At 42.9% G+C, this 27,776-nt stretch overlaps 1 protein-coding gene across 1 annotated transcript; it reads right to left on the bottom strand.

Annotated features, from left to right (window-relative positions):
- Positions 1–2,461: 2,461 nt before the first annotated feature.
- On the bottom strand, positions 2,462–23,553 carry LOC115107273 (grainyhead-like protein 1 homolog). Its single transcript, XM_029630660.2, has 15 exons — positions 23,382–23,553; positions 21,499–21,682; positions 20,003–20,076; positions 19,494–19,854; positions 18,438–18,520; positions 17,349–17,505; positions 16,849–16,960; positions 16,651–16,745; positions 15,622–15,859; positions 14,427–14,551; positions 11,716–11,744; positions 11,421–11,506; positions 6,459–6,544; positions 6,042–6,106; positions 2,462–5,820 (listed from the first exon to the last, which is right to left on the bottom strand). The coding sequence occupies exons 1-15, from the start codon at positions 23,399–23,401 to the stop codon at positions 5,706–5,708; spliced, it is 1,830 nt and encodes a 609-aa protein (XP_029486520.2). The 5' UTR covers positions 23,402–23,553; the 3' UTR covers positions 2,462–5,705.
- Positions 23,554–27,776: the final 4,223 nt, after the last annotated feature.

Here is a 27,776-nt window from a genome sequence, read left to right as displayed (position 1 = left end):
AAAGAAATATTCACATTCGGTCATCTCAAAACATTGTGTTGCCACCTATAAATTTACGTTCAGACACACACAAAATAGCACAAAATGTTCAAGATGTAAATATAAATACATAGCTATAATTTAATTCATATCCCTTTTTTCATGTTTTAAACTTACAAAAAATAAAATCATCACAGAGTTAATAAATATAAAAAGTACTGACAGAAATAGCCAGTAACCGCATCATGTTTTACACATCTTTGAAATATACAGTATCAGTCGAACGTTTGGACACACTGTCAGAGTCTATCTGAAAGATAGCGAAGGAGTCAAGCGCAGGACACAGATAAGAGTAACAATCACTGATTTACTAAATCCAAAACGTAACAAAATCCCGTTCCAAACAAGGACAAAACAGGACTCAAAATACAACACACCAGCAATACACGAAAGACAATCACGCACAAAACAGAAAGGGAAACCAGAGGGTTAAATAAGGAACATAATTATGAGATGGGAACCAGGTGTGTAAAACAGACAAAACAAAAGGAAAAATGAAACATGGATCGGTGGCGGCTAGAAAGCTGGTGACGTTGACCGCCGAAACGCCGCCCGAACAAGGAGAGGGAACAACTTCGGTGGAAGTCGTGACACACACCTACTCATTCAAGGATTTTTTCTTTATTTTTACTATTTTCTACATTGTAGAATAATAGTGAAGACATAAAAACTATGAAATAACACATATGGAATCATGTAGTAACCAAAAAAAGTGTTAAACCAATCAAAATATGTTTTATATTTTAGATTCTCCAAAGTAGCTTTTCCAACATTCTTGAAGGAGTTCCCACATATGCTGAGCACTTGTCCGCTGCTTTTCCTTCACTCTGCGGTCCAACTCATCCCAAACCATTTCAATTGGGTTGAGGTCGGGTGATTGTGCAGGCCAGGTCATCTGATGCAGCACTCCTTAACTCTCCTTCTTGGTCAAATAGGCCTTAAAGCCTGGAGGTGTGTTTTGGGTGATTGTCCTGTTGAAAAACAAATGATAGTCCCACTAAGCGCAAAACAGATGGGGTGGCGAATCGCTGCAGAATGCTGTGGTAGCCATGCTGGTTAAGTGTGCCTTGAATTCTAAATAAATCACAGACAGTGTCACCAGCAAAGCACCCCCACACCATCACACCTCCTCCTCCTTCACCGTGGGAACCACACATGCGGAGATCATCCGTTCACCTACTCTGCGTCTCACAAAGACACGGCAGATGGAACCAAAAATCTCAAATTTTAACTCATCAGACCAAAGGTCAAATTTCCACCGGTCTAATGTCCATTGCTTGTGTTTCTTGGCCCAAGCAAGTCTCTTCTTATTATTGGTGTCCTTTAGTAGTGGTTTCTTTGCAGCAATTCAGCCATGAAGGCCTGATTCACACAGTCTCCTCTAAACAGATGATGTTGAGATGTCTGTTATTTGAACTCTGTGAAACATTTGGGCTGCAATTTCTGAGGCTGGTAACTAATGAACTTATCCTCTGCAGCAGAGGTAACTGTGTCTACCTTTCCTGTGGCGGTCCTCATGAGAGCAAGTTTTATCATAGCGCTTGATGGTTTTTGCGACTGCACTTGAAGAAACTTCTTGACATTTAACTTCATGTTTTAAAGTAATGATGGACTGTCGTTTCTCTTTGCTTATTTAAACTGTTCTTGCCATAATATGGAGTTGGTCTTTTACCAAATAGGGCTATCTTCTGTATACCAGCCCTACTTTGCCACAACACAACTGATTGGCTCAAACGCATTAAGGAAAGAAATTCCACAAATTAACTTTTAACAAGGCACACCTGTTAAATTAAATGCATTCCAGGTGACTACCTCATGAAGCTTGTTGAGAGAATGCCAAGAGTGGCAAAGCTGCCATCATTTACATTTACATTTATGTCATTTAGCAGACGCTCTTATCCAGAGCGACTTACAAATTGGTGCATTCACCTTATGACATCCAGTGGAACAGTAGTGCATCTAAATCTTTTAAGGGGGGGGGGGATTACTTCATCCTATCCTAGGTATTCCTTAAAGAGGTGGGGTTTCAGGTGTCTCCGGAAGGTGGTGATTGACTCCGCTGTCCTGGCGTCGTGAGGGAGTTTGTTCCACCATTGGGGGGCCAGAGCAGCGAACAGTTTTGACTGGGCTGAGCGGGAACTGTACTTCCTCAGTGGTAGGGAGGCGAGCAGGCCAGAGGTGGATGAACGCAGTGCCCTTGTTTGGGTGTAGGGCCTGATCAGAGCCTGGAGGTACTGAGGTGCCGTTCCCCTCACAGCTCCGTAGGCAAGCACCATGGTCTTGTAGCGGATGCGAGCTTCAACTGGAAGCCAGTGGAGAGAGCGGAGGAGCGGGGTGACGTGAGAGAACTTGGGAAGGTTGAACACCAGACGGGCTGCGGCGTTCTGGATGAGTTGTAGGGGTTTAATGGCACAGGCAGGGAGCCCAGCCAACAGCGAGTTGCAGTAATCCAGACGGGAGATGACAAGTGCCTGGATTAGGACCTGCGCCGCTTCCTGTGTGAGGCAGGGTCGTACTCTGCGGATGTTGTAGAGCATGAACCTACAGGAACGGGCCACCGCCTTGATGTTAGTTGAGAACGACAGGGTGTTGTCCAGGATCACACCAAGGTTCTTAGCGCTCTGGGAGGAGTTGTCAACCGTGATGGCGAGATCATGGAACGGGCAGTCCTTCCCCGGGAGGAAGAGCAGCTCCGTCTTGCCGAGGTTCAGCTTGAGGTGGTGATCCGTCATCCACACTGATATGTCTGCCAGACATGCAGAGATGCGATTCGCCACCTGGTCATCAGAAGGGGGAAAGGAGAAGATTAATTGTGTGTCGTCTGCATAGCAATGATAGGAGAGACCATGTGAGGTTATGACAGAGCCAAGTGACTTGGTGTATAGCGAGAATAGGAGAGGGCCTAGAACAGAGCCCTGGGGGACACCAGTGGTGAGAGCACGTGGTGTGGAGACGGATTCTCGCCACGCCACCTGGTAGGAGCGACCTGTCAGGTAGGACGCAATCCAAGCGTGGGCCGCGCCGGAGATGCCCAACTCGGAGAGGGTGGAGAGGAGGATCTGATGGTTCACAGTATCGAAGGCAGCCGATAGGTCTAGAAGGATGAGAGCAGAGGAGAGAGAGTTAGCTTTAGCAGTGCGGAGCGCCTCCGTGATACAGAGAAGAGCAGTTTCAGTTGAATGACTAGTCTTGAAACCTGACTGATTTGGATCAAGAAGGTCATTCTGAGAGAGATAGCGGGAGAGCTGGCCAAGGACGGCAAGTTCAAGAGTTTTGGAGAGAAAAGAAAGAAGGGATACTGGTCTGTAGTTGTTGACATCGGAGGGATCGAGTGTAGGTTTTTTCAGAAGGGGTGCAACTCTCGCTCTCTTGAAGACGGAAGGGACGTAGCCAGCGGTCAGGGATGAGTTGATGAGCGAGGTGAGGTAAGGGAGGAGGTCTCCGGAAATGGTCTGGAGAAGAGAGGATGGGATAGGGTCAAGCGGGCAGGTTGTTGGGCGGCCGGCCGTCACAAGACGCGAGATTTCATCTGGAGAGAGAGGGGAGAAAGAGGTCAGAGCACAGGGTAGGGCAGTGTGAGCAGAACCAGCGGTGTCGTTTGATTTAGCAAACGAGGATCGGATGTCGTCGACCTTCTTTTCAAAATGGTTGACGAAGTCATCTGCAGAGAGGGAGGAGGGGGGGAGGGGGAGGAGGATTCAGGAGGGAGGAGAAGGTTGCAAAGAGCTTCCTAGGGTTAGAGGCAGATGCTTGGAATTTAGAGTGGTAGAAAGTGGCTTTAGCAGCAGAGAGAGAAGAGGAAAATGTAGAGAGGAGGGAGTGAAAGGATGTCAGGTCCGCAGGGAGGCGAGTTTTCCTCCATTTCCGCTCGGCTGTTCTGTGAGCTCGCAATGAGTCGTCGAGCCACGGAGCGGGAGGGAGGACCGAATCAGAATCAGGAGATAGGTTGGAGAAGGTTTGAGCAGAGGGAAAAGATGATAGGATGGAAGAGGAGAGAGTAGCGGGGGAGAGAGAGCGAAGGTTGGGACGGCGCGATACCATCCGAGTAGGGTCAGTGTGGGAAGTGTTGGATGAGAGCGAGAGGGAAAAGGATACAAGGTAGTGGTCGGAGACTTGGAGGGGAGTTGCAATGAGGTTAGTGGAAGAACAGCATCTAGTAAAGATGAGGTCGAGCGTATTTCCTGCCTTGTGAGTAGGGGGGGAAGGTGAGAGGGTGAGGTCAAAAGAGGAGAGGAGTGGAAAGAAGGAGGCAGAGAGGAATGAGTCAAAGGTAGACGTGGGGAGGTTAAAGTCGCCCGGAACTGTGAGAGGTGAGCCGTCCTCAGGAAAGGAGCTTATCAAGGCATCAAGCTCATTGATGAACTCTCCGAGGGAACCTGGAGGGCGATAAATGATAAGGATGTTAAGCTTGAAAGGGCTGGTAACTGTGACAGCATGGAATTCAAAGGAGGCGATAGACAGATGGGTAAGGGGAGAAAGAGAGAATGACCACTTGGGAGAGATGAGGATCCCGGTGCCACCATCCCGCTGACCAGAAGCTCTCGGGGTGTGCGAGAACACGTGGGCAGACGAAGAGAGAGCAGTAGGAGTAGCAGTGTTGTCTGTGGTGATCCATGTTTCCGTCAGTGCCAAGAAGTCGAGGGACTGGAGGGAGGCATAGGCTGAGATGAACTCTGCCTTGTTGGCCGCAGATCGGCAGTTCCAGAGGCTACCGGAGACCTGGAACTCCACGTGGGTCGTGCGCGCTGGGACCACCAGATTAGGGTGGCCGCGGCCACGCGGTGTGGAGCGTTTGTATGGTCTGTGCAGAGAGGAGAGAAGGCAAAGGGTGGCTACTTTGAAGAATCTAAAATATATTTTGATTTGTTTAATACTTTTTTGGTTCATGATTCCATTTGTGTTATTTCATCGTTTTGATGTCTTCGCTATTATTTTACAATGTAGAAAATAGTAAAAATAAAGAAAAACCCTGGAATGAGTAGGTGTGTCCAAACTTGACTGGTACTGTACTTCAAAATAATACGTAATACTTTCATACGTTAACTGGCATTCTGAAGACATCGCTGCTGTCTTGTCTGTGTATATATAGCAAAAAGTAGTTGATCAAAAAATACACATGAAAAAAACGTCTAAAAAGTCGGAAAATATCATTGGCCGTTACACAATATTGTTTCCAAATGGTCCTCATCATAGTTTCATCTTGTACCGTAGCTACTGCCAAAAAGCCCCAGTAGTACAGTGTGACTCCCATCATCTGCTTGTGAAGCAATCACTCAGTCACATTTTATGTGAAAATACTTAAATGTATTTTTCTTGCCAGTGAGCAAGGTAGCCATTTTGTGCAACCAACCACACCAGAAATGGCCTCAGACACTGGAGCAGCAGAAAGGCAGAACTCATGAAAATATCTTGTTTTCCTTTTAGAAGTCTGTTACAGTTGTGTAAACACGTGACTAATCCTACGGTTGTGTCCCACAGCTGCCGGGGTCAACATGTGTTCCACCTCCAAGGGTCTCCCCCTGGAGGCCCATGACAACAGACTCCACTCCCCCTGACCAGTGTTGTGTTCATATTCACTAGGTAGAAAAAGGACCAAATAAGAAACGCTAATTTTCACTTTCCGTTGCAAAAAGTTGTGCCCTGATGAATACTTCCCTTGTCCGGACTCAGATCTCAGTCAGTGTCAGCAGCATTTCCCCCCCCACCTCTTCCATGTTGATCTGGAAGGCATCCTCGTTGGAGTAATGCTTGATGATGTTATCGTCCATATGGACTAAGATCCTACAGGACAGGAGAAGTGATTTACTTATCTTCAGACTGTTGTTTATTCTATAAACAAGTTACAGATTATTTACATTGGAATGCGTCCCAAATGGCACCCTTTTCCATAGTGCATTACTTTTGACCAGGGCCCATAGGGCTCTGGTCAAAAGTAGTACACTACATAGGAAATAGGGTGCAATTTGAGATGAACACTTTAATCCCAGTGACACCAGTCTTACCCTTTTTTGCACCTCTTGTAGACTTTCCCCATTTTTTCAAGCGGCAGCTCGTATTTATCGGTTACCTAGAGATGTGATGGGAAAAACATGGGAAACCCCCTATGTGAACTGAGTGCAAATCGGCCTTAGACAATACAATCCATTCCATTGAATGTCACTGTGGATGCCTGTGTGCATTCTCTGACAAGTGACTACTTCCTGACGGACACAAACAGGAAACAAATCCCTCTTCCTGTGACACTGGGTCTGTGTCCCAAATTACACCCTATTCCACATAGTGCACTCTACACACACAGCTATATCTGCTTAGCTATTATTGAACTTTGCCTGTTGAAAATGTTCTCCCGAGTTATGTACACACACTTAGGCATCAAAAAATACATTTTGAACAAAATAGAACACTACAAATGTACTCACAGCCTCCAGTAGTCCTGCCAGAGTGGGCGTCTTCAGCATCAGAGCATCAAACACCTCCTCTGTCTCCTTACGGACATAAAGCAGCACTAGAGGAATGTAGTGCGAGGAAACAAACTATCAGATACAGCACCAAAAGATACCACACCAACCCCCACAGTGTAGAGGAGAGGTAGTCCGATACCACACCAACCCCCACAGTGTAGAGGAGAGGTAGTCAGATACCACACCAACCCCCACAGTGTAGAGGAGAGGTAGTCAGATACCACACCAACCCCCACAGTGTAGAGGAGAGGTAGTCAAATACCACACCAACCCCCAGTGTAGAGGAGAGGTAGTCAGATACCACACCAACCCCCACAGTTTAGAGGAGAGGTAGTCAGATACCACACCAACCTCCACAGTTTAGGGGAGAGTTAAGATGTCCACATGCATATCAAGAAGCTGATTAAATGGCATGATCATTACATAGGTGCACCTTGTGCTGGGGACAATAAAAGGTCACTAAAATGTGCAGTTGTGTCACACAACACAATGCCACAGATGTCTCAAGTTTTGAGAGAGCGTGCAACTGGCATACTGACTGACGGAATGTCCACCAGAGCTATTGCCAGAGAATGAAATGTTAATTTCTCTACCATAAGCCGCCTACAACCTTATTTTAAAGAATTTGGAGGTACGTCAAACCGGCCTCATAACCGAAGACCACGTGTATGGCGTCGTGTTCACGAGCAGTTTGCTGATGTCAACTTTGTGAACAGAGTGCCCCATGGTGGCGGCGGGGTTATGGTATGGGCAGACATAAGCTACGAACAGACAAAACAATTGCCTTTTATCAATGGAAATTTGAATGCACAGAGATACCGCGACCAACCCCCACAGTTTAGGGGAGAGTTAAGATGTCTGCATGTATATCAAGAAGCTGATTAAACGGCATGATCATTACATACAGTTGAAGTCGGAAGTTTACATACACTTCGGTTCAAATTTGTTTTTCAACCACTCCACAAATTTCTTGTTAACAAACTATAGTTTTGGCAAGTCGGTTTGGACATATACTTTGTGCATGACACAAGTCATTTTTCCAACAATTGTTTACAGACAGATTATTTAATTGTATCACAATTCCAGTGGGTCAGAAGTTCACATACACTAAGTTGACTGTGCCTTTAAACAGCTTGGAAAATTCAAAAAAATGTCATGGCTTTAGAAGCTTCAGTTAGGCTATGTGCCATCATTTGAGTCAATTGGAGGTGTACCTGGGGATGTATTTCAAGGCCAACCTTCAAACTCAGTGCCTCTTTGCTTGACATCATTGGAAAATCAAAAGAAATCAGCCAAGATCTCCACAAGTCTGGTTCATCCTTGGGAGCAATGTCCAAATGCCTGAAGGTACACATTCATCTGTACAAACAATAGTACGCAAGTATAAACACCATGGGACCACACAGCCGTCATGCCGCTCAGGAAGAAGACGCGTTCTGTCTCCTAGAGATGAACGTACTTTGGTTGGAAAAGTGCAAATAAATTCCAGAACAACAGCAAAGGACCTTGTGAAGATGCTGGAGGAAACAGGTACAGAAGTATCTATATCCACAGTAAAACGAGTCCTATATCGACAAAACCTGAAAGGCCGCTCAGCAAGGAAGAAGGCACGGCTCCAAAATCGACATAAACAAGCCAGACTACGTTTTGCAACTGCACATGGCGACAAAGATCGTACTTTGTGAAGAAATGTCCTCTGGTCTGATGAAACAAAATTAGAACCGTTTGGCCATAATGACCATCGTTATGTTTGGAGGAAAAAGGGTGAGGCTTGCAAGCCGAAGAACACCATACCAACCGTGAAGCACGGGGATGGCAGCATCATGTTGTGGGGTTGCTTTGCTGCAGGACGGACTGGTGCAATTCACAAAATAGATTGCATCATGAGGCAGGAACATTATGTGGATAAATTGAAGCAACATCTCAAGACATCAGTCAGGAAGTTAAAGCTTGGTCGCAAATGGGTCTTCCAAATGGACAATGACCCCAATAATACTTCCAAAGCTGTGGCAAAATGGCTTAAGGACAACAAAGTCAAGGTATTGGAGTGGCCAACACAAAGCCCTGACCTCAATCCTTTAGACAATTTGTTGGCAGAACTGAAAAAGCATGTGTGAGCAAGGAGGCCTACAAACCTGACTCAGTTACACCAGCTCTGTCAGGAGGAATGTGGCTAAAATTCACCCAACTTAATGTGGGAAGCTTGTGGAAGGCTACCCGAAACATTCAACCCAAGTTAAACAATTTAAAGTCAATGCTACCAAATACTAATTGAGTGTATGTAAACTTCTGACCCACTGGGAATGTGATGAAATAAATAAAAGCTGAAATAAATCATTTTCTCTACTATTATACTGACATTTCACATTCTTAAAATAATGATCCTAACTGACCTAAGACAGTTTAAAAAAAAACTTGGATTAAATGTAGGGAATTGTGAGAAACGGAGTTTAAATGTATTTGGCTAAGGTGAATGTAAACTCCCGACTTCAACTGTAGCTGCACCCTTTGCTGGGAACAATAAAAGGCCACTCTAAAATGTGCAGTTGTGTCACACAACACAATGCCACAAATGTCTCAAGTTAAGGGAGCATGCAAATGGCATGCTGAGTTTAGTAATGTCCACCAGAACTGTTGCCAGATAATTTAATGATAATTTCTCTACCATAAACTCTACCAATGTCGTTTTAGAGAATTTGGCAGTACGTCCATCCGGCCTCACAACCACAGACAACGTGTAACCACGCCAGCCCAGGACCTCCACATCTGGCTTCTTCACCTGCGGGATTGTCTGAGACCAGCCACCTGGACGGATGATGAAACTGTGGGTTTGGACAACCAAAGAATTTCTGCACCATCTGTCAGAAACCGTCTCAGGGAAGCTCATCTGCATACTTGTCGTCCTCATCAGGGTCTTGACCTGACTGCAGTTGGGTGTCGTAACCGACTTCAGTGGGCAAATGTTCACCTTCGATGGCCACTGGCACGCTGGAGAAGTGTGGATGTAAGACCTGTGTGACCTGAGTGCCCCATGGTGGCAGTGGGGTTATGGTATGGGCAGGCATAAGCTACAGAGAAGAAACACAATTTAAAAAATTTGATGGCAATTTGAATGCACAAAGATACTGAGATCCTGAGGCCCATTGTCGTGCCATTCATCCGCCGCCATCACCTCATGTTTCAGCATGAGCATTAACCCCATATTAAAAGGATCTGTAAGCAATTCCTGGAAGCTGAAAATGTCCCAGTTCTTCCATGACCTGTATTCTCACCAGACATGTCACCCATTGAGCATGTTTGGGATGCTCTGGATCACGTGTACGACAGCGTGTTCCAGCTCCCGTCAATATTCAGCAACTTCGCACAGTCATTGAAGAAGACTGGGACAACATTCCACAGGCTCAAATAAACAGCCTGACATTGTTGAGGCATCTGTATTCCCAGTCATGTGAAACCCTTATATTAGGGCCTAATGACTGATATGAACTGTAAATCAGTGAAATCTTAGAAATTGTTGCATGTTGCATTTTTGTTCATTGTAGTTCATGTAGAATTGGGCGATTAAGATCTCCTCGGCAAAAACGTAAAAATGTACGACAGATTTTTTTATTTATCGTAGATTAATTCAGACTATTTTGAGGAAGTGTATACCGAATATGGCGTCTCAAAATTGTTCAAGCGAAAGTCTTTTTAGGGTATATGTGAGGACAATCGTTCGGTTCGCCTAGCCGAATTCAACTAGGTGCCTACCAAAGCATGCAGAAGCCTTTAGTCAGATACTACCACACCAACCCAGTCAAATACTACCACACCAACCCAGTCAAATACTACCACACCAACCCAGTCGAATACTACCACACCAACCCAGTCAAATACTACCACACCAACCCAGTCAAATACTACCACACCGACCCCCACAGTGTGAGGGAGAGGTGCCATAGACAGTGGTACCTGAGAAACAAAAAGAGGGAAGAATCCACACAAAGGTGTTTTTTTAGACATGAGACCGTTTCACACATTGACCTACTGTGTGAGTTTCTCTCTCAGTCAAGTCACTGAGTTATGATGTACTACAGTATTGCCCTAATATCCTGCTAGGTGATGTTTCCATGGTTTTAGTGTGTATTCATGCTGAAACAACTGCCACCCTCATCAGATATCATAAACATAGTAAAACTCAGTTAAGATGGACTGTCTGAAATAGTGCCCTATTCCCTATACAGTGTACTACTTTTGACCAGAATTCAGGACAGGAGGCCATTTCGGAGACACCCCTGGACCCCTGTTAAAGGGTAATTCCACCACTTTATAACCTCATAAACTGAGAAAAGGCTGGGCCAGTGACTGACTGTAGTTGCTCTTTACTCTTTTCACACTGGCGTCTTGGGAATTGGCAGTGAGCCTAGTCAGAAATAGACTAGTCTGAGACAGACCACGCCAAACGGCGAACAACCCCTAATCATTCTGAGAACAGCCACCACAAACACGTGAGTGGGAAAACCAATCCCGTTTGGACTACATGTCATGATCATATTCCACTTGGAAAACAAACCGTGTGTGTTGTGCTTTCTCCATCTAAGGGGAGGGGGAGGGGGAGGGCACGGCTTTGGAAGCCATGTGGCCTGTGTTTACATGCAGTCAGCTGAACTGCGTGGGAGCAGCCTGAGCAACAGCAGCCTGAGCAACAGCAGCCTGAGCAACAGCAGCCTGAGCAACAGCAGCCTGAGCAACAGCAGCCTGAGCAACAGCAGCCTGAGCAACAGCAGCCTGAGTAACAACCACAACTACAGTGCAGCCAGACAGAGAGCATTTCTCTCTCTTGCTCTATAATTCTCTTTATCTCTGTATTATGCCTTCTCTTCACTGTATTTATTTCCCTTGAATACACACTGTCGGCAAACGTATCTCAATATAATGTACCTTTCTCTGGTCTGTCCCGCCTTGCTTTCTTGTGAGGAGCCAACTCAAAGTCCTCATCACAGTGGAGTAGTCTCTTCTGCCCCAAGCTGCAACCAGACAAACACAACACATATGACTATTTACATTTTAGTCATTAAGATCACTAGTTACTATAATGAGTATAAAAGACTATGAAAAAGGCACATTGAGTGAATGAATCACTTATTATGGGTATCAAATTGTTTACATTTATAGGCACTTTTAGCATCTTTCACTAAATATTACAGTAAGTATACAATATAACAATTTTACTCACCTATCCTCACCGTCATCTGATAGGCTTGCCTGATAAAGAATGAAGAGAAAAATAAATCAGTTGAGTGGGCTATTTGTTCAGTTGCTATTGTCCCAAGCAAACTACAGTACACTGAAACTCTGCAGTCTGTGTAGCACTAGCATCCCTATAGCCCCTCACTTAGAGGTGATGTTTCTTTCTGTTCATGTCTCAACTTTTGTCTGAAATGTAAAATAAAAAAAATTAAAAAATACATTCTCTTATGTATTTAAAATGTACCTCACACACATTTAAAATCAAATACAATTTATTTGTCAAATGCTTCGTAAACAACTAACAGATTTATAGGGAAATGCTTACTTATGGGTCCTTTTCCAACAATGCAGAGTTTAAGGGAAAAAAAAAACAGAATAACAGCATGAAAAAATAACATAACATTTCAACTAAGTACTGTATGGAAATGAATCAGCAGTATTATGATGGGTTCCCATGCATGCAACCCAGTGGCGGTCAGTGCCGTTTCAGATGAGGGAGGGCGATTTTGTTTTCATGAGCATGGCCTTATATCAATTCAATTCAATTCAATTCAATTCAAGGGCTTTATTGGCATGGGAAACATGTGTTAACATTGCCAAAGCAAGTGAGGTAGACAACATACAAAGTGAATATATAGTATATCTATTACAGCATATTGGATGATTGTCGTTCATATTCCATTCGCCCAGTTAAATGTAACAGTGATAGGCTTAGGCTACTACATGATACTCAAATTTTCCTTATACCCATCATGAGGTTGCTACAACCTATCCTATGAATGAAAGTTTACAACGTAGGTGCACACAGGTCGAGAGACAAATTTGATGTGACAGAGAGTGACACATGGACAGACAGTAAAATTCAATACCGCCTTGCACACTCTTGCCTGCATCTAGCTGATATAGTCCAACAGCTGCAAACGAGAGTTTCAATTGGACAAATTCAGGTATGTTTATCCCCGTTTTGTTCCGTTTGCTTCGATTTAAAAAAGCGTTTTTCAACAGAATCAGCTAAATGAATACAGTCCTGATCACATTTAAACACAGTTCAGTTTCATAGCAGCCACATTGTATTCCTTCTCACATCTATGTGCTCTCCTCCTTTCACCTCTTCCCTTCGCTTGTGGACTTCAATACACAACACATCAGCTGTATGTGACCAGGTGAAAAAACATTTCCAAGCCAAACCACTACACATGGCCTTAATGGTTGTCACCATATTAGCTAAATGAACGTCATAGTCCGCATAGCTAATAGAACTAACACGTTAGTAAACCCACTACAATCATACATTAACGTTACACTGTACAGTCAGTAAGCTGTTACACCAGCGGACCCGATGGGAATAAATTAGTAAAACCAAAAGCTTACCTTGACTTGGAAGAGTTCCAGTGATGTGTTGGATAGACATAGCCAGCTAGCTAACATAGCAACCCTCTGTTTGAGCCTATTGTTTGAGTAGGCTAAAGTAACTAGCTGCATTTGCTAGCTAAGTAAGTGAAACTGAAAAAAAAACATATTTCTCTTGCTTCTCCTTAATTTAGAAAGCAATTAGTTCAAAACTATTCAACATTTTTTTTTCTCTTTGAGTCAACTACTCATCACATGTTATGCAATGCCCTGACCATAGCGAGACCTTGTTTCTCTATGGTGTAGTAGGTCAGGGCACGACTGGGTGTATTCTAGTTTATTATTTCTATGTTGTGTTCTAGTTTATTTTTCTTTGTTGGTGATTTGTATGATTCCCAATTAGAGGCAGCTGGTAATCGTTGTCTCGAATTGGGGATCATATTTAGGTGGGGGTTTTCCCCACCTGTGTTTGTGGGATATTATTTTGTGTATGTGCACCACACAGTCACGTTTCATTGTTAGTTTATTGATTTATTGTTTTTGCTAAGTTTCACTTTATAATAAAAATGTGGAACTCAACATCCACTGCGCCTTGGTCCGTCTCTCCACACGTACGTGACAAGGACATCCTCCGGAAGTTGACATAATTACTGTGTAAGTCTATGGAAGGGGGTGAGAACCATGAGTCTCCTAGGTTTTGTATTGAAGTCAATGTACCCAGAGGAGGACGGAAGCTAGCTGTCCTTTGGCTACACCATGGTGCTACCCCACAGAGTGCTGTTGGGGCTACTGTAGACCTTCATTGGAAAAACAGTGTGTTTTAATCAAATATTTGGTGACGTGAATATATTTAGCATAGTTATAGCTAGGATAACTTTTTTAATTATTTACTATTTATGAAATTCACTAAGGAGGATGGTCCTCCCCTTCCTCCTCTGAGGAGCCTCCACTGATCAAATCAAATTTATTTATATAGCCCTTCGTACATCAGCTGATATCTCAAAGTGCTGTACAGAAACCCAAAACCCCAAACAGCAAGCAATGCAGGTGCACCTGATGCAACCAGGTGTCTATTTGTTATATCCTGGAAAATGTAGTTCGGTCCTAGCAATGGCCAAAAACAAATGGTACCTAGAGACTGTCAGTTTGGCGATATGCTACAGTGAAACATGGTTGCAATCCAGTTTCTTTCCCAAAGTTAAAGTTTTTCCAGAAATCCCAGTCGGAGGATTCCCTCCCTGCTTATTCCCTCTCGATTCCAGGAACCGTCCAACTGGTATTTCTAAAAAACCTGGGAACTTCGGGAAAGAGTCCTGCAACCCTAAACATAGGCATCGCTGGACTTACATGGTGGTGCTGGGTGCTGGGGAAGTGGACCTCTGGGATGAAGAGAACTGGCTGGGAGTCCATGTCACTCATGGCTTTGAACGATGCTATGGCCACATGCTTCAGCTGCAGAGGGTCTTCCACATCTGTGGCAGGACAGCAGGGGGAGATAGAGGGTCGTCACTAGCTTCTATAGCCAAGTCATAGACCCCGCCCATTTCTCAAATGTATCTTCTTAGAATTCTATTTTAAACCTAACCACACTGCCAACTTTATGCCTAACCTTAAATTAAGCTAATTTCTGTAGCCAATTTTGACTTTGTGGCTGTGGAATCTGACTTTGTGGCTGTGGAGGAATTATCAAGTGCTTGTCAAATAGTGAATGAGTCACTGACGTAGCAGGACTCAAATCATCATTAGTCGCATCATGCGGGGTTACAATGTACTAAAAATCAAAACATATAGCTCAACATTTGTAGAACAGTAAAGTTATATTAATAACTCTAAATGAAGCATATAGGAATACCTATTTATTTGTTAACGCTCAACACAGATAGCCACATGTGCGCACTTCCTCAAATTGTTTGGAGAAAATATCCTTTCTATTTTATTCAGCTTTGTTCAATTGTATTCTTCATACTATAAAATAATACCACGGAATTCTAAGCAAATCTTGTTTGCTAAATGAACTAGTGTAGCCTACAGCCATTTGGCATAGCCAGATCAGGACCTAAATAAAATAAGGAAAACTCAGTATCCTATTCTGTTCTTCTGAAATAGACTACATTTTCTTCATATCATCCTTCTTTAGACCGGTCTAAAATAAATACTGGATATATTGTGAAGGAGGAAGGCTCTATTACATGGATTTATTAGACTTTTTAAAATGTAGATCTTCCAAAGGTCTGCATCAGTGACTTGTTGGCTTTGTGTGGAAGCCAGGATATGCTAAATGTGTTTATGTTCATTAACTGTCAATTACTGTGAGACCGACAGTTATTTGCTTGACAATCACCAGCTGATGAAATGTAGTTCCTTTCAAGTTATTTTCTTTCTACCTATGGAGTTTTACCTTGATACTGTTGCCCTGGCTTAATTTTTAGGGGTTAGTTGTAAAGAGGCTTTTGTGAAGCACACTGGCATACTGATATTTTTTGGGGGGGTGATTGATGAACTGATTGATTAATCGATTGGTTGTTTCAGGTGATGTACTCACAGGCTGCGGTTGTCTCCTGTCTCTTTCCCTTCCTGTAAGGCTGCTTCCTTTCCTCATCTCGGATCTTCCTCTCGGCACCTTTGTCACAGAACACCTTAATCATGCAGTAGGCTCTGTGTACTAGCTTGTGACCACGGCTCCCAAAGCTGTAGGTGTCAATCTGGAGGTTGAGAGGAAGGCCCCTCACTCCCTTCTGAGGGGAGAAGTCTGTACTTAGACAGTTCACAGACACAAACACCTGAGGGGGCAGCGATAAAGGCACATGAGAATTTAAATTCAAAAAGCTTTCTGTCCATCCAAAAGCATTGCATAAAAGCACCAATAATGCCATAAAAATACACAACAAATTGAGTCATAAGACAGAAAATGTTTAATTAATTAAATAAACATTTGAATAAACAGTTCTGATGCACATTTCTGGGTTCAAGACAACTCCGGAAATCTCCAAACTGACTTCAGTGCGTTCAAGTCAAATGAACTCGGGGTCATCCAAATCGGAATCCAAAATCGGAATTACAAGTTGGAAACTTGGACATCATGCTAGAGCTCCGACCTGAAGATCACTGACATCACCGATTTTTGCCAGACTGAGGTCGTTTTTTTTCTAGTTCCCAATTGTCTTGAATGCACTATATTTCCATATGACATTTCTGTCATGCAGGCAGAAAGAAATCAAGGTACAAAATTGTAGTCTCTACATACAAAGTGTGGTCCTGGGTAGTTTCAAAGTATTGTGTATGATTGATTTAGTTGTATATGTTTCCCCCAGCTGGTGACTGTTTGTAACTACATTTGTTTTGTATTACAAAACATTGTCAGAAATTTGTCTCAAATCTGGTATGGTAAAGTTGTCCCTAGACGCTGATCTTGGGGCAGTTCAGCATTTCCCGCACTATTGGTTAAGGTCAAGATTGGGGGAGGGGAGAGGAAGCTGATCTGTACCTAGGGGAAACTTTACCCCCAGAGCCCAAAATCTTCACTCGAAGATTTCTGCTGCCACTATAACGACATGATTTTGGCATTTCTTACCCGTGGCTCGTCCTTTGTGTCCCATGTGAAAGAGATGGCATTGTAGGCGATCTCCTCAATATTGCCGATCGTATTGAATCGCTCTTTATAGTCAGCTGGGATGAACAAACAGGGAAGACAACAGTACTGTTTACACACTAACAATTCATGTTTACATACTGATTTTGAGGACATGTGTGGGTGTGTGTGACCCCTCACCAATATCAATGCAACGCTGCTTGGCTGTGTGCTGTCTGCTGTGCCAGTACTTCCAGTATTTGAGCTGGTCCTCTGTGAGCTTCTCCTCTCCAAACACAAGCATCACCACACTCTGAAATATACAGTCAGCTCTACATTACAAACACACACCACCAAGACCTAAAACACAAAAACAACATTTAGAGCAAAATACATATACTCTATTCCCAAAACTGTACAGAGGACAAGAAAGAGGGGTCGACCCAGAAACACTTGGTAGTCCAGTCAGAGACGACAGAGCAGCCTCAACTGGTGAAACCTGGACAAACTTGACCCGAACCGAGTGAGGACATTTGTCAATGGCCTTAAGTCAAGTAAGGCCTTACCAAAACATATTTGGCAAACCTAGAGACACAGTAGATAGAATAGGGGACACAGAGAGACGGGGACAGAGAGAGGGACATAGAGAGACTAGAAGATAAAACAAACAAATAAAAGAGATAGATTAGAGATGCTCATACCCGGACTTCTCCACTGAGATGAGATTGGAGCGGGGTGCCCCCTAGTGCTCTCAAGGTGATGGGGTAGAACTGGGCCTTGTTCAGGTAGCTCATCTGGCCACTGCTGCTCTTGGTCCAGAGGGACTGGGGAGCCTCCAGCATGTACTCAAAGTGTTGACTGAAAGAGAGAGGGAGAGAATATTCGTTGAGCCAGTAACAAAAGGTCGCTGGTTCGAATCCCCGAGCCGGCAAGGTGGAAAAATCTGCCATTCTGCCTTTGACGTGGACGTCGATTAAGGCAGCCCCCCCTGATTCAGAAGGGCTGGGTTAAATGCAGAAGAAACATTTTGGTTTAATGCATTCAGTTGCACAACTGACTAAGTATCCCCTTTTCCCTATATCCTAATATCTCAGCTAGTGACTATAAAAGCATTGTTGAAAGTGAATATTTGATAGGCAGAATGAAAACTTAAAGGTGCAATATGCAGAAATCGCACTACCAATTTCTGGTTGCTAAAACAAGCAATGCATAACGTAGAGCAGGGCTCTTAACCCCGTTCCTGGAGTGCTACCATCCTGTAGGTTTTCGCTCCAACCCTAATCTAGCATAACTGATTCTAATAATTAGCTGGTTGATAAACTGAATCAGGTTAGTTACAACTGGGGCTGGATCGAAAACCAACAGGAGGGTAGTTCTCCAGTAACAGGGTTGGAGAGCCCTGGTGAAGAGAATCGTTGTACCATCTAAACCGCTGTGAAATGTCTTTTCAAAAACACCAAATATTGCATTTTCAGCTGTTTGAAGCTGGTGTACAAAACCGAACACAAAAGGGAAGCATAGAAATAGTGTGTATAGAACAGATCTACCGCTTCTTAGACTTGCTTTCAATTAGTGACAGGTCTATTACTCACATGTCTATGTGAATTTGGTCAGATCACCCAAAAAGTGACATATTGCAGCTTTGTATTAAGGTAAGACTTAAGATAAGGTTTGATTAGAGATAGTTTCAGTGAGGTTAAGGTATTTTCTGCTGGTTCAATATACCCTGACTGTTTAAAAAAACAAACACTGAGTGACTGTCCCTATCACATTTTGACTGAGAACGTTACCTTGCTGTGGAGCTGTAGTAAGGGTATCCACCAGGAGGGATGGAGGTCATACGTAGCTGGACCTCTTCAGAGGGAGGGAAGACCTGTGGGTCACAACAACACAATCCAGGGGACCATCAGTACCAGGAAAATAGGTAATGTCCCAAATGGCACCCTATTCCCTTTATAGTGCACTATTTATTTCCCCTTATAGGGTTCTGGTCAAAAGTAGTGCACATTAAAGGGAATAGGGTGCCATTTGGTATGTGTGCAGGTGACCATTACATATTACCAGTTGTGGAAAAAGTACCCAATTCTCATACTTGAGTAAAAGTTAAGATACCTTAATAGAAAATGACTAATGTAAAAGTCACCCAGTAAAATACTACTTGAGTAAAGGTGTAAAAGTATTTGGTTTTAAATATATTTAAGTATCAAAAGTTTATGTAATTACTAAAATATACTTAAGTATCAAAAGTAAAAATCATTTCAAATTCCTTATATTAAGCAAAGCAGCCTGCCACATTTTCTAGTTTTTTTTATTTACAGATAGCCAGGGGCACACTACAACACTCAGACATCATTTACAAACAAAGCATGTGTTTAGTGAGTCCACCAGATTAGAGGCAGTAGGGATGACCAAGCATGTTCTCCTGTTAAGTAGGTCAATTAGACTATTTTCCTGTACTGCTAAGCATTCAAAATGTAACAAGTACGTTTGGGTGTCAGGGAAAATATATGGAGTAAAAAGTACATAACTTTCTTTAGGAATGTAGTGAAGTAAAATTAAAAGTAGTAAAAAATATAAATAGTAAAGTACAGATATCCGAAAAAAAAAAAAAACTTTTTTTTTTACACCACTGCATATTACACTACAACGCGTAGATCGATGAAAATATGGATGATGCCTCATTGGCTCCATGTAGCTAAGTGAATAGGCTGTCTCACAGGCTTGTTACTTTTACTTTCAATGAAGCCTGGGTGTAAGTTACACAGCTCCATGAGGGGTTCGTGCTGCTCAGTGTAAAATTGTGCTCTCGTTCTATCTGGTTCTGTAGTAAACATATGAGACCCTACCTCATTGGAGCTGTCCCTATAGGACTTTGTGTAGGTGGAGTCAGGGGTGAGGCTCCGGGCTCTGGGGCTGTACTGGCTGAGGTGGCGACTGAAGGCCATGCCATCCGACTGGGAACCGTGGGGACCAGAAGGGGTGCAAACGGGGAAGGAGTGCAGGGCCTGGGTCCCCTCTGGGCTGAGGGAGTAGGGGGGAGGGCTGGAGGTGGTGGAGATGCAGACTATGGAGTTTGAGGCTGGGTAGAGAGCCTGGGTTTTGTCCCCCCGGCTGGGTTGGCTGCTGCCCTGGGCCGCGGTGTTGCGATGGACGGTCCTCAGAGTTGTCATGGCCAGGGGGGAATCTTGGAGTGGCACCACGAAGTTCCTGAGAAGGAGATGATCAGAGTAAAGGTCATCTCAGAACACAGCTTTCTTTACTTCAAAACACTTTCTCAATTTACAGTAAATAACAAGTAAACTATGCCAAGTCATAACTGAATAAAAACATTATAATAACTAAGGAGATTCATTACATATTGTTTGGATCAGCATCGCCCACAATAACTTCTGTTTTGAGCTGTCCAGTCGTTCTCTTGTCTTGTGGCACCTAGAAGAGTAGTATAATATATTGTCACACCTATATACATCTATGGCGGTACTTAAAATACCTTTATAGTATAGTAGTTATGTAGTAGTAGATATGAGGTAGGTAAGTAGTAGTAGTGTAGTAGATATGTAGTAGGTATGTAGTAGTAAAGTAGCTATGTAGTAGTACAGTATGTACAGTTGAAGTCGGAAGTTTACATACACTCAATTAGTATTTGGTAGCATTGCCTTTACATTGTTTAACTTGGGACAAACGTTTCGGGTAGCCTTCCACAAGCTTCCCACAATAAGTTGGGTGAATTTTGGCCCATTCCCCCTAACTGAGTCAGGTTTGTATGCCTCCTTGCTCGCACACACTTTTTCAGTTCTGCCAACAAATTGTCTATATGGTTGAAGTCAGGGCTTTGTGATGGCCACTCCAATACCTTGACTTTGTTGTCCTTAAGCCATTTTGCCCCAACTTTGAAAGTATGGGGTCATTGTCCATTTGGAAGACCCATTTGCGACCAAGCTTTAACTTCCTGACTGATGTCTTGAGATGTTGCTTCAATATATCCACATAATTTTCCTTCCACATAATGCCATCTATTTTGTGAAGTGCACCAGTCCCTCCTGCAGCAAAGCACCCCCACAACATGATGCTGCCACCCCCGTGCTACACGGTTGGGATGGTGACCTTCATCTTGCAAGCCTCCCCCTTTTTCCTCCAAACATAACAATGGTCATTATGGCCATCAGTTCTATTTTTGTTTCATCAGACCAGAGGACATTTCTCCAAAAAGTATTTGATTTGCACTTTTCGCACCAAAGTACATTCATCTCTAGGAGACAGAACACGTCTCCTTCCTGAGCGGTATGATGGCTGCGTGGTCCCATGGTGTTTATACTTGCATACTATTGTTTGTACAGATGAAGGTGGTACCTTCAGGCATTTGGAAATTGCTCCCATGGATGAACCAGACTTGTGGAGGTCTACAATTTTTTTTCTGAGATCTTGGCTAATTTCTTTTGATTTTCACATGATGTCAAGCAAAGAGGCACTGAGTTTGAAGGTAGGCCTTGAAATATATCCACAGGTACACCTCCAATTGACTCAAATGGTGTCAATTAGCCTATCAGAAGCTTCTAAATCCATTACATAATTTCTGGAATTTTCCAAGCTCTTTCAAGGCACAGTCAACTTAGTGTATGTAAACTTCTGACCCACTGGAATTGTGATACAGTGAATTATAAGGGAAATAATCTGTCTGTAAACAATTGTTAGAAAAAGGACTTGTGTTATGCACAAAGTAGATGTCCAAAACTATAGTTTGTTAACAAGAAATTTGTGGTGTGATTGAAAAACGAGTTTTAATGACTCCAACCTAAGTGTATGTAATCTTCCGAATTCAACTGTATGTAGTAGTAAGCATATATGAGGTACCTTATAGTAGTTGTAGAGGAGAGCATTGGCACTGTCCTCATCTCCGTTGATGTGCATCATGGCCTTGGAGGCGGCGGTCAGGGGGTTCCCTAGGAAGGCCCTCCAGTCCTCGTCATCCTCCGTGAGCGCCTGCCTCCGACCACCACATGACACCTCATTCTGGAACACCAGAACACCTCTCTTTCTGCACAGTGAGACAGTCCGACATTAAGTTCAGATTCAGAACACCCACTTTCTGCACAGTGAGACAGTCCGACATTAAGTTCAGATTCAGAACACCTCTCTTTCTGCACAGTGAGACAGTCCGACATTAAGTTCAGATTCAGAACACCCACTTTCTGCACAGTGAGACAGTCCGACATTAAGTTCAGATTCAGAACACCTCTCTTTCTGCACAGTGAGACAGTCCGACATTAAGTTCAGAACACCTCTCTTTCTGCACAGTGAGACAGTCCGACATTAAGTTCAGATTCAGAACACCCACTTTCTGCACAGTGAGACAGTCCGACATTAAGTTCAGATTCAGAACACCCACTTTCTGCACAGTGAGACAGTCCGACATTAAGTTCAGATTCAGAACACCTCTCTTTCTGCACAGTGAGACAGTCCGACATTAAGTTCAGATTCAGAACACTCACTTTCTGCACAGTGAGACAGTCCGACATTAAGTTCAGATTCAGAACACCTCTCTTTCTGCACAGTGAGACAGTCCGACATTAAGTTCAGATTCAGAACACCCACTTTCTGCACAGTGAGACAGTCCGACATTAAGTTCAGATTCAGAACACCTCTCTTTCTGCACAGTGAGACAGTCCGACATTAAGTTCAGATTCAGAACACCCACTTTCTGCACAGTGAGACAGTCCGACATTATGTTCAGATTCAGAACACCTCTCTTTCTGCACAGTGAGACAGTCCGACATTAAGTTCAGATTCAGAACACCTCTCTTTCTGCACAGTGAGACAGTCCGACATTAAGTTCAGATTCAGAACACCCACTTTCTGCACAGTGAGACAGTCCGACATTAAATTCAGATTCAGAACTCCCCACTTTCTGCACAGTGGGGCATCCAACATTAAGTTCGAACCCTGCTATTGGTAATAATGTAAACTGGTAGCTAAGGAGATAAGTGAACAAATATTTACTCTCAGTCTATTCAAACGAAATATATGTGTAAGGGGTGTGGGTTGTTGTTGTGAGTAAAACATGTTTGACAGATCTTGAAGATCATTCTATCTATACCATAGGGTATAACACTCTGCATTGCTGTTATTATGCCCAATAATAGTCCTAACCTCTTCAATGTACACACATAGAAGAAGTCCCATAGAGTGAACAGGAGGAAATGTAAGCGTTAATGCCAACCGCAGCATGAAAAATGCCGACCGCGCCGCAATGATCTCTGTTGGGACCCGCATGTCCCGCGGGCATCCCGTGGGAATGCAGCCATCTAACGTCAGGCCAACTAAGTAGCCAGATCGCTGATCCTGCTCTACCAGCAAGACCGGTCTTCATCGCGCTGACTGTGTCATTACAAATTACTTACATTGTTTTGTTTATATACAAGACATTACCTTTGTACAAACATTGCACACTTTAATCGTGTGTCTGTGTGTGTAGCACACATAGTCTGTCTGAGAAGTTCAATGCACAATCATATAGTGACACTAATCATTTGAAGACCGTTTGCCAACTAAAACTACCATTCTTAAAACTAGGCGACATGGAAAGTCAAAGAAGCTCAGCAATCCCCTAATAACTGATATTTAAATATAAAATGTATCCTTTGTCATCTAAAAGCTGCTGCGCGTTATTGCGGACCTGTGTATGCCTACAAGTGTACATATAGCCTACACCAAAGAGAACTGGACCGTGTACTTACTTTGCAAGCTCCTGTGTCATTTCCCGCTGTCGGACTGGACTTTCAAGTTGTAACGGTAAATTCCAATCCAATATAAAATAAACACGAGATGCTGGTAGGTAAACTTATGTCAACCTTGTCCTTCAGAACTAGTTTAGTCGGCTTTTCTCGATCTATGAGCTGGAGCCGGAGTTTTGACTGCTATAGGCCACGAGATTGTCTTGCTGTGACACATAATGGGCGGGGTTCAGTTTCACATTATCATAGGCCAAGGGAAAATAGTGCCTTCAGAAAGGATTCATATTTAATCCACATTTAGTTGTTACAGCCTAAATTCAAAATGGATGAAATATTTTTTTTTAAATCTCACTTGTCTTCACACAATTCTCCATAATGACAACGTGAAAACATGTTTTAGAAAATATTTGCAAATGAAAATGAAATACCGAAATATCTTATAAGTATTCCAAACCTTTGCTATGTCACACCACATTGAGCTCAGGTGCATCCAATTTCCTTTGATCATCCTTGAGATGTCACTACAAAAAATATTAGAGTCCACCTGTGGCCAACTCAATAGTTTGGACATCATTTAGAAAGAAACACCTGTCTATATAAGGTCCTACAGTAAAAAGTGGATGTCAGAGCTGAAACTACTGTATACCATGAAGTCCAAGGAACTGTCTGTAGATTTCCGTAATGGAATTGTGATTAGACATCATTGGGGAAGGGTATAAAACAATTTCTAGAGTGCTGAAAGTTTCCAAGAGCAGTGGTCTCCATCATTGGGAAATTGAAAAAAAATATGGAACTACCTAGACTCTGCCTTGAGCTGGTCGTCCGACTAAACTGAGCAACCGGATAAGAAGCACCTTGGTCAGGGAGGTGACCAAGAACCCAATGACCACTTGGACAAAACTACAGAGTTCCTTGGCTGAGATAGAAGAACATGCCAGAAGGACAACAGTCTCTGCAGCACTTCCCCAATCTGGGCTTTATGGGAGAATGGCCATTTGGAACCCACTCCTTTGAAAAAGGTACATGACAGCACGTATGGAGGTTGCAAAAAGGCACATGAAAGACTCAGAGCATAAGGCAAAATATTCTGTGTCTGATGAGACAAAAATGTAACTCTTTGGCCTGAATTCAAAGTGCTATGTCTGGAGAAAACCAGGCACAGCTCATCACCGTCTAACACCATCCCTGCCAAATTCTACATGAATCTTCAACACAGGAACGATACCAAAAATAAATTTGCAGAAACTCGTTAAAGACGAAAGCACCTATGACTCTCCAAATTATATTTTAAAAAGCAAGCTAAATACTTTAAGCAGATGTTTTATTTTCAGTCTCCTCCTCACTCTATGAATGATGATTACTGTAAGGAATTCTTTCCAAATAATACAAAATTGAAAATGAACAAATTCACAAAAATATCAATGCGAAGCCCAATGAAAGGAATAACTTAAATCGTTTCAATCTGGAAAAACCCCAGGGCTTGATTGCATACCTGCAGCAGGGTAGCCTAGTGTTTAGAGCGTTGGACTAGTAACTGAAAGGTTGCAATCTGTCGTTCTGCCCCTGAACAGTTCTGTTCCTAGGCTGTCATTGTTCCTAGGCCGTCATTGAAAATAAGCTCCATTAGTAGCTTGTTTTAACTACTCCGATAAAAATGGTCTGTCAGGTACGCAGCAGGAAGGTCTGTTTTCACTATAACTAAAACAATACCCAGATGACAAACAAAGATCCAGCCCATCTAAATAGTTGAAGGCCTCTTGCACTTCAATGTTGTGAATACAAAAATACGGCCAAAATGCATCGCACACAGAATTACAAATGTTTTACCAGGTATTGTTCATCCTGATCAGACAGGTTTTATTGAGTGTATGAACAATACTCCATCACCTATTCTGCCTTTCTCGTGATGATTTATTTGATCAATTGAATGGCAAATTAAGGGCAACCATTGATGCCATAGCTCCAGTAAAGTTGAAAAGGGCCACATCCAAACGGAGAGGCCCTTGGATGAGTGAGGAAACTAGTAAATTCAATAAAAATTGCAGAAAGGCAGAGCAGAAGTGGAGAAAGTCAAAGTTGCAGGTCCATTATGATATTCTGAGAGAGCATATTTAACAAGGCAATTAGAAATAACTTGATCACTAATAATCAAAATAATTTGAGAGTGCTCTTCTCGACCATTGATGGCCTAATAAATCCTACCCACGCAAACCTATGTGAACTTTCCTCCACATCTAAATGTGATGAGTTTGCAGCATATTTCAGAGATAAGATAACTAACATTAGGCTGGGTATCAGTCAAGCAAAACCTGATGAGAGGATTGATATGTGCCTTAGCCTACCACGCAAAGGCACTATGGATTTTCCCTGGTTGACACAAATCAAATCCAATGTATTTATATAGCCCTTCGTACATCAGCTGATATCTCAAAGTGCTGTACAGAAACCCAGCCTAAAACCCCAAACAGCAAGCAATGCAGGTGTAGAAGCACAGTGGCTAGGAAAAACTCCCTAGAAAGGCTAAAACCTAGGAAGAAACCTAGAGAGGAACCAGGCTATGAGGGGTGGCCAGTACTCTTCTGGCTGTTTTAGGTGGAGATAACAAAACATGACCAAGATGTTCAAATGTTCATAAATGACCAGCATGGTGAAATAATAATAATAATCAGAGTAGTTGTCGAGGGTGCAGCAAGTCAGCACCTCAGGTGCTGAACAGTTGAAACTGGAGCAGCAGCACGGCCAGGTGGACTGGGGACAGCAAGGAGTCCTCATGCCAAGTAGTCCTGAGGCATGGTCCTAGGGCTCAGGTCCTCCGAGAGAGAGAATTAGAGAGAGCATACTTAAATTCACACAGGACACCGGATAAGACAGGAGAAGTACTCCAGATATAACAAACTGACCTTAGACCCCCGACACATAAACTACTGCAGCATAAATACTGGAGGCTGAGACAGGGGTCAGGAGACACTGTGGCCCCATCCGATGATACCCCCGGACAGGGTCAAACAGGAAGGATATAACCCCACCCACTTTGCCAAAGCACAGCCCCCACACCACTAGAGGAATATCTTCAACCACCAACTTACAATCCTGAGACAAGGCCGAGTATAGCCCACAAAGATCTCCGCCAAGGCACAACCCTTGATGACAGATTTGCAGACTCTTGGCATTCTCTCAACCAGCTTCATGAGGAATGCTTTTCTAACAGTCTTGAAGGAGTTCCCACATACAGCTCTGGAAAAAATGAAGAGACCACTGCAAAATTATCAGTTTCTCTGGTTTTACTATTTATAGGTATGTGTTTGGGTAAAATTAACATTTTTGTTTTATTCTATAAACTACTGACAACATTTTTCCCAAAATCCAAATAAAAATGGTCATTTAGAGCATTTTATTTGCAGAAAATGACAGATGCAGTGTTGTCAGACCTCGAATAATGCAAAGAAATTAAGTTCATATTCATTTTTAACAACACAATACTAATGTTTTAACTTAGGAAGAGTTCAGAAATCAATATTTGGTAGAATAACCCTGATTTCATGTGTCTTGACATGCTCTCCATCAGTTTTTCACATTGATGTTGGGTGACTTTATTTTATTAATCTTTATTAAAACAGGAGAAACAAGCTGAGACAGTCTCTGTTACAGTTGTGCCCTGTGATACAACAATACAAACACAGCAATTAATACGAATTTAAAACCAAACAAAATGAAAACATATAAAAAGTACAAGTGTCACGCCCTGGCCATAGAGATGCTTTTATTCTCTATTTTGGTTAGGCCAGGGTGTGACTAGGGTGGGCATTCTAGTTTCTTTATTTCTATGTTTCTATTTCTTTGTGTTTGGTCGGGTGTGGTTCTCAATCAGAGGCAGCTGTCCATCGTTGTCTCTGATTGAGAACCATACTTAGGTATCCCTTTTCCCACCTGTCTTTGTGGGAAGTTGACTTTGTTTAGGGCACATAGCCTTTAGCTGTTTTGTAGTGTTTATTGTTTTGTTCAGCGTCATTTTTATTCAATAAAGGAAAATGTACGCCAACCACGTGGTCCTCTTCCTTTAACAGCCGTAACAACAAGACGGAGATGAAAAATATTTAAATAAATACACTTCTATAAGAAAAACCCATTACATAAAGAAATCACAGTTTATTCTAAAAAGTTAATGTAATGTGCATTTAAACTGTCTTACAGGCACCAAAACATCTAACTGGAGTTCTCTCCAATTCATTCCATGAGTGTGGAGCATGATATTGAAATGCCGTTTTGCCTAACTCAGAGTGAATCTGGGGCATCTCTAGCACTAGCATGTCCTGTGACCGAGTCTGATAAATTCTGTTTGACCACTGGATTGTTGAGTTAAGATAATTAGGAAGTTTCTGTAAGACAGCTTTATAGACA

Source organism: Oncorhynchus nerka, linkage group LG24, assembly GCF_034236695.1.
Source record: "Oncorhynchus nerka isolate Pitt River linkage group LG24, Oner_Uvic_2.0, whole genome shotgun sequence".
NCBI lineage: Eukaryota > Metazoa > Chordata > Actinopteri > Salmoniformes > Salmonidae > Oncorhynchus > Oncorhynchus nerka.
This window is presented reverse-complemented; position numbering and strand designations above follow the sequence as displayed.